The 17,088-nt window shown below is 37.8% G+C and overlaps 1 protein-coding gene across 3 annotated transcripts in view; it reads left to right on the top strand.

Moving 5' to 3' along the window:
- Positions 1-17,088, top strand: part of LOC122793591 (Golgi integral membrane protein 4-like) — a 1,583,571-nt gene that overhangs the window by 644,784 nt on the left and 921,699 nt on the right. For all 3 annotated transcript variants that reach the window (XM_044061762.1, XM_044061761.1, XM_044061760.1), the window contains exon 4: positions 11,776-11,829. In XM_044061762.1, coding sequence (XP_043917697.1) covers positions 11,776-11,829 — 54 coding nt within the window. The remainder of the gene's footprint in view (positions 1-11,775; positions 11,830-17,088) is intronic.

The raw sequence follows: 17,088 nt of genomic DNA, 5'->3' as shown, positions 1-17,088 counted from the left end.
GGGTAAGTGTTCTAGATGCATAGGCTAATGACTTGCCATCTTGGAGAATAACTGTACCTAAACCAAATTTTGAAGAATCGCAGGAAAGAGTTACTGGTTTGTTGGCATCATAGTATCTTAATGTTGGGGAGGGGGTAGCAATTTTCTGCTTAAGAACTTCAAATACTCTCTGGTGCTGGTCTAGCCATGACCAAGTAACATTTTTACATGTGAGCTCTCTTAGAGGCGCTGCCAACTCACTGAAGTCTGGTATAAACTTGCCTAATTAATCGACTATACCAAGAAAACATTGTAGAGCTTGCACATTATCTGGTGCTGGCATTTCAAGAGTGGCTGCTTGCTTGGACGGGTCTGGTCTCAAGCCAATATCTGTAAACAAATGACCTACATATGTAACTTCTGGTAGTCTGAATTTACACTTCAGAGGATTGAGCTTTAAGTTCACTTCACATGCTCTGTCTAGAACTCTCTTAAGATTTCTCTCATGCTCTTCCTCACCATTACCTCCGACCACTATATCATCTACTGTTATGGCACATGGATAACCCCCAAAAATTTGCTCCATTGCCGAAAGACTTCACTTGCAGAATTTATTCCAAACAGCATCCTGAGGAATCTATATCTTCCAAATGGGGTACTGAATGTAGTCAGTAATGAAGATTTGCGCTCAAGCATCATTTGCCAAACTCTTTGTATCTAAGACGGAAAAAACAGTGGCATTCGGTATCAGGGCTGCAACCTCTCTGACTGTATGCATGGGATGATGCAGTCTCTTCAATGGATTGTTCATATCTGTTGGGTCAGTACATATTCTGATTTCATCTGAGCCTTTTTTATAAGCTGCTACCATGGATGACACTCATTCGTTAGGTTCTGTAACTGGGCAAATTACACCTTGTTGCACCATTTTGTCCAACTGGGCTTTGACCTTATGCTGCATAGCTATCAGAACTCTTCTTGCTGGTCTGACCACTAGACTGATTTCCGGGTCTAATTTCGTGGAATACACAACTGGAAGTTTGCCCAACTGGTCATTGAAAACAGCATCATACTCTGAAAAAATAGTATTGGTGAAGCTGGAACTAGTACATGTGCTTATCTGATGAACTTCTTTGGTAAAAGAAAGAACAATCATTTTCAAACTGTCCCCTGAGACCAAGTAATGACAGCACAGGTCTTTGAATCACATAGAACAATAGACATAACAGTTCTTGGCCTCATAACCTGAAAACACTACTAAGCTTTCTGTTTGAATTTCTTCACCTCCATAAAAAAAGTTTCGTACAACTAGTCATATTTAGTTGTTCACCAGCCATGACCTTTGGAAAAGTATCTGCAGATATGACATTACACTTTGAACCATGTCTACTTTAAACTTGGTGGATTTACCATTGATGCAGACAGTACAAAACACTTCATTTCTTGTCAATAAATCTACTGCATCAATCTTTTCACCAATTACTGATACACCATCTACATAGAAAGCAGACTGTTGCAGGTCTATTTGATTAACTTGCTTTTTGGAGTGACCCTTCTTTGCAACTGTGTGAGGCTCACTAGATATACAAAATCTTTGGAAATGGTTCAATTTCTTACACTTGTGACATTGTTGACCAAATGCTATGCAATTGTATCTTTTGAACTCATGGCTGGCACAACAACAGTGACAGTTAACAATAGATCTTGATTGGGTTTTGCTGATTCACTCTTATGTTGTACTGAGCAGTGTCTGTTTTGCACTAGGTACCCTTAGTTTTGCACTGAACATACTCATTTAACTGAACTGTTCTTGTAATGTGCTAGAAGACTATGGGTTTTACCTAGAAGTCCCACAGGGGCTGCTGCTGCCACATGCTTATGCCTGTCACATGTTGCATGCTCCATGAGCTCTGGAGCCTTATCACTAGCAAGCATATTTGTGTGCCTTTCTGTAACTTCGAGTCTGACAAATCTTAATGGCTTTAATCAGCATTAAATCACTGTGACAAAGCAAAATCTTTCTCACAGCAGCATTAGTAATACCACACAAGAGTCTGCCCTTTATTAACTCATCCTTTAAATCACCAAACCTACACGTTTTTGCTTTGTTTCGCAGGTCTGTAATATAAACTGTGAAAGTTCCCCCTTGCTTTTGAGCTCTCGTAAAACAAATGCTTCTCTAGTGTAACATTAGTCTGAGGGTTACACATCTCTCTGAATTTGCACTTTAAGCACTCTGGGTCTTCCCTTGATTCAGCCTGTACAACAACACGACGAGTTTCTCCTTCACCTTCATACACTGCTGGTGCATAGACAAATGAATGCTGCCTTTCAATGGCTTCTGACCCTGCTAGGTTCAGCAAAATGAATGCCCTGCTTACGTGCATCTTTATCAGAATAAGCTGCTTGTATAAATGTATCGTATTCTTGCTCAAATATTCTCCAGTTCTCTGCAATGTTCTGATCAAACACAAGTGATTGTGGCTTGTGAAATCCATCTGCCATATTGACATATCTCGGTGAAAACTCTTGCAATATGCACGAACATACACACTTGTACATACACATATACATGTGTTTGAAATGTATGCCAGTACTTGTAAAAACACAATGAACCTTTGTATAACTGCATTACAAGAAATGTTTCCTGAGCACAGCAGTACTTTGAAATCTCTTTACTGTAGTAAACACTTGCCTTGAAATTATTTTATTATACGAGCCGTTTATCTTGTAAAGGCAATAATGCTAAAGTCATTTGTCAACATTTTACTGTACAAGCCTTTGTCTTGTAATTGCTTTAATGCCAAAGTCATTTATCATCATTTTAAGAAGCATTTTGAACAACTGCACAGTGCGAATAAACTGAGCAATAGAAGCTGAAGGCAAGAAACATTTAGAAGTAACTGTACTTTGCGAATACACTATCTCAAAGCAATGGCACTTTATGAATAAACTCGAAGCAATTGCACCTTGCGAATAAGCTATCTCTAAGTAATGGCACTCTGCGAATAAACTGTTTTGAATTAATTGCTCTTTGCGAATAAACAATACACAGCAGATGGGAGCTGCACTTTGCCAAACAACTCTGTATAGTGCAAAAGTTGCTCTGTAATGGCGGCACTCTGTGAACAGACACACCCAGGCAGAAGAAACTTTTCTAAATGACTTCACTTGATTGCACTTCACAAAATAGTTGCACTTTGCACGCAACAAACTCTTCAGAATAAATGCACAGTAATAAGCACACACTGTAAGCATGGTTACACACTTTGAGATACTTCAAACAACTCTAGTTATGCTTTTCAAGGCGTCAGTCAATGCAAAGTATTAATCTGTACCAAACAGTAATATGCCCAAAACCCATGCAGTCACTCATTTTGCTCATTGACTCTCTTAATGTGCCCTTTTACTATATTTGTTTTGCTCAGTTAATCTCTTTTCATCCCCATTATTCTTTCTTGTGCTCTTTTTAACTCTAAACATGCTCGTTTTACTTTAAACATGCTTGTTTTTACAATCCTGAGGCAGTTCTAAACCCTTTATGTACTTTTCTAATGCTTGTTTTATGAAATAACTCTGTTTCAAACATTTTGTCTGATTAATGAGCTCTTTTCTACTTCTCGTTTGCTTAATAAACCTCAAAAATACATTCCTAATTACCTCTTTCTTCCCCACCTCACCTCCAACATTTGCAGTTTATCTAAGGAAAAATTCTTTGGAGTCTGTTTGAGATATAAAAATACCTATGCATATACTTCCAAGCAAAAATCCTAAATCTTGTAGCCTTTGTTGCATATTTAGGAGTCATACATATATCTGGTTACTGTTTCTTTGTGAATTGCTTTTTCAATCTCTTCGCAGTCCTTTCTAACCTCATTTGATTGACTCCTATAGTTATCATGCAATATTTCATATGCCCTAGTATTTACGCCTTTATTTCTTTCTCTTTGTCTATACTCTGATATCAGTCCTTGACAGGAAAGGCAATCTCTAACCTACAGTCAGATGAAGCCATTTTGAAACGTTTCTTGTGCCTGGGTGTGTCTGTTCACAGAGTGCCGCAATTACAGAGAGTCTCTTGCACTATACAGAGTTGTTTGGCAAAGTACAGCCATTTTGGGGAAGTTCCAGTCTGCTGTGTACTGTTTATTCGCAAAGAGCAAATGCTACGAAACAGTTTATTCGCAGAGTGCCATTACTTCGAGATAGCTTATTCACAAAGTGCCATTGCTTTGAGATAGTGTATTCGCAAAGTACAGTTGCTTCTAAATGTTTCTTCCAATTCTTTTATCTTTCTCTAAGTATTTACTCCCAGTACCTTGGTTCCTTTACCAATTTTCTCCAGTAACTTTTAGCCCCCTATTGCCTGTTTTCTGTACCCATAATTGCAGTCATCCCTATCGACAGAATCTCTTTTTCTCCATTCCTGTGTTGGTTTTGTTTTTAGAATTCTTTCTGCTACTTTATGAATGTAATATTCTGTATGGTTATTGTTATTCTTCTTAAGGATCTGCATCCAAAATCCCAGCCTGTCTCTCTTTCTTGAGCTTCCTCTCTGTTTCATCATCATCCCTTTCTACTTTGTATTATAGCTTTCTGCTTATGCTATGTATATGAGCCTTAACTGTGTAGCTCTGAAATACCCCTTCAAGTCAGGTAATTGGAAGGATCAACTTATCTCACTTGATTCTTGCCCTCTTCCCCTCCCAGATAAAATCCTTCAAATCTTTATTAAATGCTATCCATAAGTTTTCCTCTGGCTGATAAAAAAAATTAACCTGACCAATGTATAAAACTTAAGGGACTACAGGCATTTTCACTACCTGTATCTTGCTACCCATATCCATAAAAGAGCTTCCAGTTTCTCACTTTTTTTGTATTAACTTTTGTTTAGTCTCTTCTCACATAAATCCTTGGCTGCCATAACAGAATACTTTTTAACCCATACTCCTAAGTACTTTATTGTATCATGTCCAGATAAATATGGGTATTGCAGATAATTTTTTGTAGGTACACAGTTTACAGCTATTGCCTTTGTTTTATCTTCATTAATGTTGTATCCAGAAAAGGCTCAAAACTGTCTTAGAATGTTCAACAACAATGAAATGTAATTTTCTGATTTTATCAATTACAAAATAATGTCATCTGCAAATAAAAACAACTTTTCTTAAATACCATACCAACTATATCCTTGAATTTCTGAGTCCTTTATTTTCTTTGCCATTTGTTCTATATGTAACACAAATAGCAAAGGGGAAAGATGACACACTGCCTGGTCTCCTGTATTCAAATAGAAGTTATCAGCGAGGACCCCCCCACTTTAATTTTCGCCTTTGAACCCTCATATATTGTCCTAATTAACCTTATTATTGCATCAGGGAATGGAAATGCTTCTGTTGCCCTACTCATAAAATTCCAACTCTGTTGAATGCTTTCTCTCCATTAAGATACCAATGACAGTTATATTTTCTTGCATTCTGTTTCCATCTGGATCATCATTGTTCTATTAATGTTGTCAAATGTTTGCCACCCCTCCACAAAACACATTGGTCCATATCTATCAATTTTGGCTTCACCTTTGCCATTCTTTTAGCCATTATAGATGTAATAGATTTAAACAATTTATATTTGTGGTTTAGAATCAAAATGGACCTGTATAAAGCTGGGTGTGATGGGTCTTTACCATCTTAGGTATTACAGCCACTACTGCTTTCTTCCAGGATGTCTGTGCTTTTCCTCCTTTTAAAACACTATTAAATAAAACCTTCCAGATCTTTATCGCATTTTCCTCCTAGCTTCCAAACGTCCACAGGAATACCATCTATTCCTGGAGATGTTCCTGTAGATTGGTTATACATCACTATTTTTACCTCGTCTTCTGCTATCCTAACTGTTAATAATGGAGCCTCATCTACCTGTAACCTTGTCATATTTAATTCTTCCATGTCTCCATTTGTATCTTTCCTTGATTTTCACATTTCTCTGTTTAATAGGGATTTTCATAAAATTTCCAAAATATTTCCTTGTTATAAGCTCCCTAAGCTTGGCAACAAACCTTTGTACTTTCTGCTGTCAGAGCCATTGTGCTAAAAGCTTTTGTACTCAAAAAATAGTTGGTTATCTGCAATTTTTCTAAGCTCATGCATATTATCCAGGTAGTCCCTTATTTTCTGTTTAGCACTCTACAGTTGCACCTTTTCTTTTTCTGTGAGATTCCCCCTATTCTGCAATACTTTAACCTTTGTCAGTCTCTCTAAATAATTCTTGCTACTTCTTAACCATATCTTTTTCTTTTTTTTATACCGTTTTCAAACTTCACTTTCATTTTATCCTACTCCTTAGCTATATTTTCTGTAGAAATTTCTATCTTCCCTAATAATTCCCGAATAATTTCCACTATCATTCCTTAAAATTCCTCTCTGTTTAACAGATAGGTGGGGAAGTGCCAATGTCTCATTTTTACTTCATAACCCTACATTTTATTTTAGTTATTATTGGTCCGTGATCTAAAATAGTTATTGGATGGGTATCAGAACTTTCAGTCAAATACACATGCTCCTGTGAAATGTTTCTGTCTAGCCTAACCCAATTTTTATACTCTGTGGAATAATATGTAAATTCTGTCTGAGCTCCTACTACTGAATTCCTATCTTCCACTCCGAATATTTTCATACATTTCTTAACAAATCTACCGTTTTTTTGTTATATTTTGCCTTCTTGGGCCTTTCAAGTACATCCTCACTGTTGCAAATTAAATTCCAGTCCCCACCTGTAAGTTATGTTCCCTGCTGGTGATTATTTATCCCAGAATTTTCTTAAGCTCCATTGTAGCAGTTTTAGGTGGAATATGAATACATGCCAGTATAATCAGTCTCCCTTGCCAGTAGCCCCTTACTGCTATAAATCTACCATTATTATATTTCTGTTTTTCTATCACTATTAGAGCTCCTCGAGCAATTAATGTATGTACTCCCATTTTCCTTTGTCCCAGATATTCCACTGAATAACTATCCTAAAATGCTTTCTTTATCAAATTAATTTGCTCGGTTCTTTCCAAAGGTGTCTCTTGTAGCATAGCTATTTGCACTGTGCATTTCTTAGTATGATTCACTATCATACCTCTCAACTGTCCCTAATTTTCAGGGATGTCCCTGATTTTGACTCAAATATCTGCTCCGTCCCTCTGAATCCCTCCTAAAACTACTGACTTTGAGCAGAAAGGTGGTGAATTACACTTAATGAATAATGACAATAATTAAGAGTTATACACTTCTTTTACTTCAGAAAAGGTGTATTAATTCATATGCTCTTATTCTCTCAATGTTTCAACTTAATAGCACTAATATTTTAAAAGTGTCCCTGATTGTCTCTGATTTTTTCTTGACTTTTCCCTGATTCTGTTTAAATTTGTCCCTGATTGGTTGAGAGGTCTGTTCACTATTCTCTATTTTTGTGTTTATACCTGTGAGATAATTCACATTCAAAGATAAGGGAAGTATTGCCGTTATGGTAAGAAGTTATTATTCCCACCTGTTATGTAGAACAGCATTTTTTCAATATGTCTAGTTTTAGCTTTTGTGTTACATGCAAAACACTAATGTATGGCAGGTTGATCTTTTTTACAGTTATTTATTGTTATATCCATTTGAACCTATGTCACATCTGACAAGACTTTTTGTTTTAATGAAAATATTTATGTTCTGTTGGAGTTTTAAGACATCTTGGCTAGGGCCAGTTAGAAAAGAAAAATTCCTTTGCAAACAGTGGATAACATCAGCTAATTAGTGGGAACACACACACAACCTATTAACTTAATAAAAAACACAAAACTATGTACATCTTCAAATAATGAAGTTTAACTTTCCTAATAGGAATAGTTGTCTCAGATTGACAGCTACACTTAGACCTTTATTGACCTATAATGAATGTTATACATGCTAAGACTCATGGTGCAACTTCTGCTTTTACAATAAGTGCTGTGTGTTTTTGTCTTAACTTTATTCATCTCCCAGATGTAGAAAACAACTTGAATGGTTTCAGAAAAAACATTATTGTTTAGCCATCGAAAAAAAAGTATCTTTTTTTATTGCCCTCATCAGATTGTCTCCATAGAAGCATGAGACCCAGCTACACAGTCACTTTCAGTTACAAGCATCTCATGCTGCACTGTGAACATTTATTTGCTAAAGGAAAACTTTTCATTACATTCAGTGCTCTTTTATATATTTGGTCCCACTTAAAACTGTTTGTCAAGCCATGGGCCTTAATCCAGTCATTCCCCTATACAAAACTAAGAAAAAGCATACCAGTTGTATTTATAGCATGCTGTGTATACTTTTACAACCTGTCTGTCACCTCAACAACCTAAGATTAAATCTTATTATCTTAAAAATGCTCTTGTCCAGGCTTTCTTCTCTTTTTACATTGTAGTGCCTGAATTTCTTAAAATTAGAAGAAAACAAGAAAACAGAAAGAAGTAGTAAAAAAGGGTACCTGTTTACTTTAGTATCCCTATAACACACAAAAATAACTGAAATTGCTTTACTATATAGCATGCAATATATGTCACGTTTTATAAAAATACTGTTAAAAATAAAACTGTTTTACTTATAGTTACTTTTTCCCTCCTTCTCCTCCCTCTCCTTAGTTTTCTTTCAAACATTAATGATGTCAAGTAAGGCATATGTTTTGGAGTCCCCTACTAAGTCAAAAAACATTTAATATTTCCAGGCTTCCTTGTTCTGCCATATTTCACAAATGTGGTTGATGCTTTGTAATCTCACATCTATTCATTAATTTCTGAGTTGCCGGTTTTCTTCCTGTTGATCTTCATCTCCCAACTCCAGTCTCTGGTTCATTTCCAAAGTACTCCTGGTTCTTCTAGTCAACTACTGTGCTTTTCTCTCTCTTTCAAGCATTTCCTTTGGAACACTGTAAAAGGTTTCACTGGCATAGTCTGTCTATGAACTTTATTATCAAAATAATAAGAAGCAGAGTCCCCTTCTGTTTGATAACTTACTTTTTGTTGGACAGACTTCTGTATTTCTTCCTTAGCATGTTCTGCACCAAAAATGGCATTCACCCTGCAGGAAAAATATTCTGAAGATAACTGGATATAACAGCTTGAATCTCACACCTGCCTCTCTACATTCCCTGATTTCTGGAATAAATGTACTCCTCTTCTGCCTGGAGTACAATGAGTAATCAATTTCCACAAAAACTCTGTCTCCACCTTTTAGTACTTTGTCCTTCTGCCACAGTTTTGTCAGAATCAACTCCTTTCTGCTGTTAAAATTGCATTTTTATTATTAGAGGGTGCTTTCTCATGGCCAGGTTTGGAGTGTACACATGATGTGCTCTTTCAATTAACAACTCCTGCTGTGGAATACCAGTCAAATTGCTTATTTGTGCTTTCATAAAATTAATATTCTTTTCTTTCCAGTTTGATGCAGCAAAAAAAAATGTTTTCCATACGTGCTCTGTCCTTTAATTCTACCATTTTTGTAAACATTTCTTCTTGAGCAGTCTCATACCCAGCTAACCTTTTCTTCATTTCAACCTCTAAGTTTTTGCTGTTTTATCAACTCATGTAAATATGTGTTTAAAGGTTCTTCCATATTTTCAGCCTTTTCTTATTTGAGTTGATGTATTCCTTCTGTGTTTTGTTTATTTTAATAAGCTCTGAGCACATTTGACTTATTTTACTGGAAGTCATGTCTTGAAGCAAAGCTGGAGCTTGACCTGTGTTTTGCTGAACAGCTGCAAGATTCTTTCCCAGCCAGTGTTTTCTTATCTTTTGTGATTGATTTTCATTCAGGTTCTCTAAATGTCTTCTTTGCTGGCATCCAGGCAGTGCACTTATTAGCCAGTAACTAAAAACCTGATATACTTTTTGATAAACAACTGCTAAGTTTTTCCTAACTAAAGTTTTTTTTCATCTGTTTTTCAAGTTGACTTTCTTACACTTCCTCCAGATTTTTTCTTTGCTCACATACAGTCAGTGTAGTGACTAACCACTCACTGAATTTTACCCAAATAGTTAACTTTTACTGGCTTTTTCATACCATTTTCATTTGGTACACTGGTCGAACTGTCATTCTGGTGCGGATTGTGCAGCCATTTTGGAACTCTTCCTTACAAGTAGTACTTGTTAATGAATGCTGAGATTCACTATAGGCATGGCTCTTTACAGTACAGCTTAAGAACTGTCTCCACTGTAGTCATTTGTGCTGAGATCACTCAAGCATTGGTTCATGCCTTCACTAAGCATCATTGCCTAAATCATGAATCCAGGAGTCAGGTTTCTCTTGGCAGTTGTCCAGCTCATTTTACCCTGTTGAGTTTAGCTGGCTGAAATTAATTTAGTCAAGGACCCTTTAAGGTGAGTCCCTGTTAGAACTGATGCATATTAACCACACATGTTGATATACAAAAGGGTCCTTCTGGGAAGGGGGTGGGGGTGTAGATATGATTCTACCATCATCCTGTTCTTGGATAGCTCTATCCCATGGATGCAGCTGGAAGTTTTTACAAGTCAGACAACTTTTTAATTTACTTACCATTTGCAGATATTATAGGTGTCAAATATTCACTGCTTTATTTCCTATTTCATTTGCAAGAAGTGTGCTTCTTGAATGGTTAGGACAAACTGGTTAGGGGTTGAGTTTGTTTTTATTGTAATGCACAATGTTACATCATGTACTTGTAGAAAGCAAATTTCACCAAATGCTGGAACTTCAAAGAAAAAAATGTCAAGTTGCAGAAGAAGAAAGGATGAATTCAGTTGTTAACACATCAGGTATCAAGAGATGCGATACTATAGCTGTTACTTATTGCAGGTATACTGCTGCATACCCCACAACTGTTTAGATTTTTGCCTCATAATTTTGGTGTTCTGTTAAATATTTTGGTTTTCTGGCAAATCATTGAGGATTGAAGCTGTAAAATAATGACAGACATTTGAATTTTAAACTTCATACCCTATAGAAAATTCATGATAATGCAAAACTTATCACATCAACTTTCCAAATTTATTAGAGCAATATTTAAAAAGCGTCACATTTTTGAGCCTTTGTCCCCCCAGTTTTTATGGCTTTGCCCAGATTTCTTGCGGTTTCAGGAGGTAGTCATTGTTGTGACTTAATGTTCCATTGTTTTGTCTGCTATTAATACATGTATTGCAGCAGAAACTTTGATAGAAAATTATTCTTGTTCTTTTTTTTTTTTGTGGGATTTTAAATAACTGTACTAACTTAGTTTTCAACCAGCAAATTAAACCTTGGAATACTGATATTGCTACTCTAAGTACATTTTTTTAAAAAATAATGTAAGGATGCAAGTTGCTTTTGATGTGAATTATACGTTGATCATTAGTGAAATTAAAAATGTTATGTTAAACCATGGCCCTTGTGTTTCACGGTGAAGAGCATAGACTGCTAGACATGGCTGTGGACTCTGGTGGTCTTTTTAATATGTTTATTGCTGGAAGGTTAGCCAACACCCAGTAAGGAACTATAGGCTGTTGTCCCTACCAGCTTTACACTGTTTTTCAGATAGGATAAAAAAATCTCAAATTTTAGTAACAAAATGTATAATCTGACTTTCACACACCTGAAATGCATCACTAGAAATGTGCATGTGCCTTTATTTCTGTATGTTGAAACAGTGACAGTAGCCTTTAGTTTAGTCTTTACACTGGCTTTTGGCAAAAGTTGATTGCACTTTTATGAGCAGTACTCTAGTATTGTATTTAATCATACTAATTTGCTGCTTTTTTTCTTTTTTTTTTTTTCATAGCAAGACTCTATGAACAGATATGGTGCACTTAGTTCACAGCACAAAATACTTAAGGTAAGAGGTGCCATTAAAACAAATTTAAAATAAATTTAGTTGTAATGTATTTCTCATTGTTACCAGACATTAACTGTTTCTTACAGGCTACACTTGATTTCAGTTGTGTATTTTCTTCTTGTATGTATTTTAAAGGACATTACCATATAGTATTACTATATAGTATTATGCAGTTTTCTGGGAAGCAGCTTCTCTATGTACATTTACATCCTTAACATCATCACCCCCCCCCCCATCCAGTCTCTTTCTTATGACTCTTCTTTTAGCACATCCACACCATTTTTTTATTGTCTATTTCCCACTGCCTGCCAATTGTGAACCTCTGTTAAAGCCAACTGACCCAGTCAATCCTCCTTTGTGAGAGGCTGCCATATAGGCAACTATCATTTTTTTTCATAACTCTTACCATTTGGGGCTGATATGGCACACAAGGACTGTGTAGTGACTTCTTCCAGTGGGCAGATATGCACACTGTCACATACATGCTGTTAGCAGGAAGTCACATCCCCTTTGAGGGTTACTGCTGAAGGAGCTTGGCAGAAGGCCAGCACATGTCACCACTTTATCTACCACATGCTGTCCTACCATTCTTAGCAGGCTCCAGTGTTGCAGAAGACTGGAGTACCACCCTTCCTCTGGGAATGGGGAAGCCGGCTTAACTGTTTCAATTCCAACCCCACACACACACACACACACACACTGGTTTGTTCAGTGTCTAAGCTGATAACAGAACTCAGATCACATGGATTGCAATCAGGGCACTTTCCTCTGTGCCGTGGACTCAGGCTATTCCCCCATCATTCTTGATCTGTCATAACACTTTCACTTTTGTCCTTCCTGTTAGAATGCAAAGTTCATCTTGTTACCCCTCTCTGCATGAAGAGATGCTTCCTGAACTCAGTCTTGTATTTACCCATCTTAACAGCTCAAATCCAGTTATCTTTCTTCAATGTTATTTTTTTTTAATTTTGAGGAAACTAATCAAATCTCGTTCATTGATTTATATGTAATCATGTTTTCATTCTTGTCTTTCTACCAGATGGGCCTTACAGCCCACAGTGTCAGTTTCTTACTTATTATATAAGGTAACAAATACTCCCCCTGGAACTTTATCTGTTTCTACAGTGAAGAATCTTCTAACAAACTTGGCCTTAGTAATTTACGATCATACTGTTATGACACTAGTAAACATTATACAACCCATATTTGTGGCCCAGAGGGCTAAAGCCCTGACTGCTTCCATGGGACCAGATGGCGTCCCAGGTTGCGTCCTACATGAACTACAAGAGGAACTAATCCCTCAAATAAAACAGCTGTACAATCTCAGCCTCACTGCAGGATATGTGCCCACAGAATGGCGTACAGCAACAGTAGTCCCATTCCACAAAGGTGGAGCCTCTACGGACCCTGGAAACTATCGCCCCATAAGCCCGACTAGCTTAGTCTGCAAGGCTATGGAGAGGATCATCATGGAGCTCATAAACAAAGACATTGGGGACCTACAGACACTAGATCCTACCCAGTTTGGCTTTGTCAAGGGCAGATCCTGCCTTTTGAACCTGGTTGACTTCTTTGAAACAGTCACCAAAGCCATAGATGAAGGGAAGGTAGTCCACACAGCCTATCTGGACCTTGCAAAGGCATTTGACACAATACCCCACTTGGGCATCATAGACAAGCTATCCAGCTTAGATATAAACCCCTATGTCACAAGATGGGTCGCAAACTGGCTCAAAGACAGAACCCACAGAGTGAGAGTTGCTGGAGCCATGTCAGACTCGAAACCGGTCACAAGTGGCATCCCACAGGGTTCTGTCCTGGGACCACTCTTGTTCGGTATATACTTTTCCGAGGTACAGGCAAACGTGGGAGGACTATGGCTCACCAAGTTCACAGACGACTGCAAACTGGGCGCCATAATCAACTCTCCAGCTGACACAAACATCCTTCAAAAGGTCTCACAGAGACAGATAACTGGTGCCAGCACCATGGTTTAAAGCTAAATGCCAAAAAATGTATAGTCATACCCTTTGGCAAAAACAATGTGCCCACAAATTACCACATAGGCAGAAACCCATTAAGTACAGAGAAAGTTATTAGGGACCTGGGGACCCAAGTTGATAGCAATCTCTCCTTTGAAAACCACATTGCCAAAGTGGTTAGAAAGACCTTCTACATAGCCCACCTCATCACGAAGGGTTTCACATCTAGATCAAGAGAGGTAATCGTGCCCTTTATTCATCCCTCATCAGGCCCATCATAGAATACAATGCCCCTTTTGGGATGTACCTTACCTGACACCTGCAGCAATTAGAAAGACCCCAAAAGTATCTCACCAAGAGGATCAAGGGTCTCAAACAGATGCCATATGCTGCTCGGTTAAAAACTCCAGCTCTACTCAGTTGCATACTGCCTACTTGAGGCGATCTATGCCTGACATACAAAGCTATGTCAAATCCAGAATTAATGGACATGCTCCACCTCAGTAAATCTAAATCCCTTAGAGCCACATGCTCGAGGGACTTGAACCTCAGCACAGAAACAAATAGAACTTGCTGGAGGGACAGGTTCATAACCCAGAGGCTCCCTTCGCTCTGGAATAGAATTCCAGTTCATGTGAGGCAGAGCAGCTCACTGAATCTCTTCAAGAAGAATCTCGATAAGTGGATGGGGATCGTAGGTTTGTCCCAGGGATTACTCCCGTGTCACTATTAGACAGAGGCACAGTAAACTAAACCTTAAAAAGGGCACAGTATACTCAAATCAAGGGGTGGAGTAAGCCATACAGAATCGGGCTAGGCTTATAATTGCCCCAGGGCAGATAGCCTAGTATGAACCTATGAACCTATGTAACACAGATGGCTTGAGGATGTGATTTTTGGGTATCAAATAAGTCATGGTATCCTTTGTTTCTGGATGTGAACAAGTGTAAAGGCATGGGATAGAAGGGGATAGATAGCCACTGTGATGATGCAGGTGACCATGATACTAGCAGAGGAGGAGGAGGAGTTAGGGTGGGTATGTCAAGAGAAATATCCAAGCACTCAATGTAGATGAGAGCTCTGCTTCAGGACTAATGGTGGCAAAGAGAGAGAGAAGGAGCCATTTGGTGGGTGGAGCAACAAAGGAAGGACCAGTGGTGGTTTTTCTTTCAAAGAGATTCCAGTGCTGGCAGGTCTAACGAGCACTGATGTGGAAAACAGGAACCTTTCAATGGGCCAGGCTATGGTGTAAGCTGATAGCCTGTGAATGGTTGGGGCAATTAACCCGTATGGCTGCCTGGATGATGGGTTTCCTGGGTGGCCCTCACCTTGGTATGGTATTAGATATATCCTTCATGAGCATTGACTAGGCTGAACCTGATAGGGGAACACTTTGGCTGGCAAGCATGAAGGCAAAAGGTACATATTGTGTTTGGAAGTAGTAAATGCTAAGCTTAAGTTGCTATGATAGCAAAAAAGAAAGTTGTTTAAATGACACTAGGGTAAGGAAGCAGTAGAAAAAAAGCAGATGCAATAAAATAAGGTTCTGTGTAAACAGTAAGACTGACTGAATTTTTGGTTATTAATAGCATTTACCAGTAGATAACAGAATACAGAGAACATTTGCTTCAGTGATTTTATAAAGTAAGATTTTTCTTTGGGGAGGGTCACAGAGAAAGTGAACTATAACATTTGGACTTCAAACCTGAGCTAGTCTGGCTATTTTTTTCCTTAGCTGTATACTTCCCTTTTAAAGCTAATGCTGGTTTGTTATCAGTAAAGGTACTAGCAGGTGATGTACGACTCCCATACAAATGCAGTGCTGGCATGCACTCTCCATTTTTTTCTTACCATAGAGAAATAAGTGGATACTTGACTATATTTTGGAGATGCTTCCTTTTTCTAGCAGTTGCATACTACTTCATATATTAGATTTTCACAGAAAATATGCAAAAGTAAATGTTTCAAAGTCTGTCTTCCTCTACTAAATCATGCAGTGGTTGTGCTTGTAGTAGATATGTAGCACATATCAAGTCTCATTTACAGTGCCTTTTTTGTCTGGGCACATACAACAAAGCCCCCCAATAATTGTGTTGTATGTAAACAAGTAGGTAAAGCTGCAGAGTCAAGCTAGATTAAGGCACTGTCAGCATGTTTAACTAAGAATTGTTTAAAGAGACTTGAAAAGACCTCAGGAAAAGGACCCTGATAAATTAAAGCTTTCCTCAAACAAAATATGGATAGAGAGAGAGAGGGAGGAAAGTGAAATATGAAAAATGTGTAGTAAAAGACAACTGTGTAATGTAAGAAACAAGTACATCCTCATCTAGCTCAGCAGAATGAGGGACTTTAGCCTTAGTTGTTTTCACTACAGGGACTATAGAACTATTCGTTGAACCATTCAAAAACAATACGTAAATATTGGTTTGTCCATCTGTCAACGTTAAGGCTGTGTACCATTGATGGGCACCTTCCTCAGAGTCTCCAAAAGTTATTTTACAGCTGCAGAAGGTTTACCAAGTAGAACCATAGCATGTGTGTTAAGGGAGAATGAAGTCTGTATATACACTTCAGGTGAGAAGACTGGCCTCACAAGGCCCCTTTCAGCTACATCACTGTTACAGATAACACCAAAATTATAAAAATTGTTGGATTGTTATATCGATTCATAAAGTTAGTGGTATAAAAAAAAAACATAGATATCACGAATAGTTCAGTAAGCTTCTTTGGTTAAACACTTTCATCTGTAAAAAAGAAATAACTTCATCAGAATAAAATTAAGTGTAGTATCACTGTAAAATACTGTATGCTTTATGATGTAGTGATACAATGAACCAATAGGATATTGCCGCATGTATATTAAAATAAAGCATTTAAAGATACATAGCATTCCATGCTATAGTGTCACTGCCCTAGTATAAGAACACTTGTAATGGAAATAGTGTCATTTGACCCTCAGGAGGAGAACTGGCAGTCATTTTTAGTTGCTACAATAGATGTTCTTTGTGTTTCACTGTCGCAGTCATTACATTTGGGTTATCTGCTTGTCGGTAACCCTCAGTCGGCCTGATTAACAAAGTCTTGGGTCCTGCGTCAGTTGCTGTCCTTCTTCCATGACGTCAGATCATCAGGGGTATAAAACATGCAGCCGATGCCATTACATGAATCTTTCTTGCCATGTGGTGCCTGAAGCAGAAGCAGTTCGCAAGTGCCAGTCATCCAACTCCTGAAATTTTCATTTTTGAGTTTCAGAACCGAAGTCTTCAACTAAAGCTGA

This window comes from Protopterus annectens, chromosome 2.part0 (genome assembly GCF_019279795.1).
Source record: "Protopterus annectens isolate FY-2018-M chromosome 2.part0, PAN1.0, whole genome shotgun sequence".
NCBI classification, from domain to species: Eukaryota; Metazoa; Chordata; order Ceratodontiformes; family Protopteridae; genus Protopterus; species Protopterus annectens.
Note: the sequence above shows the minus strand (reverse complement) of the source record. Positions and strands in the feature narration are given on the sequence as shown.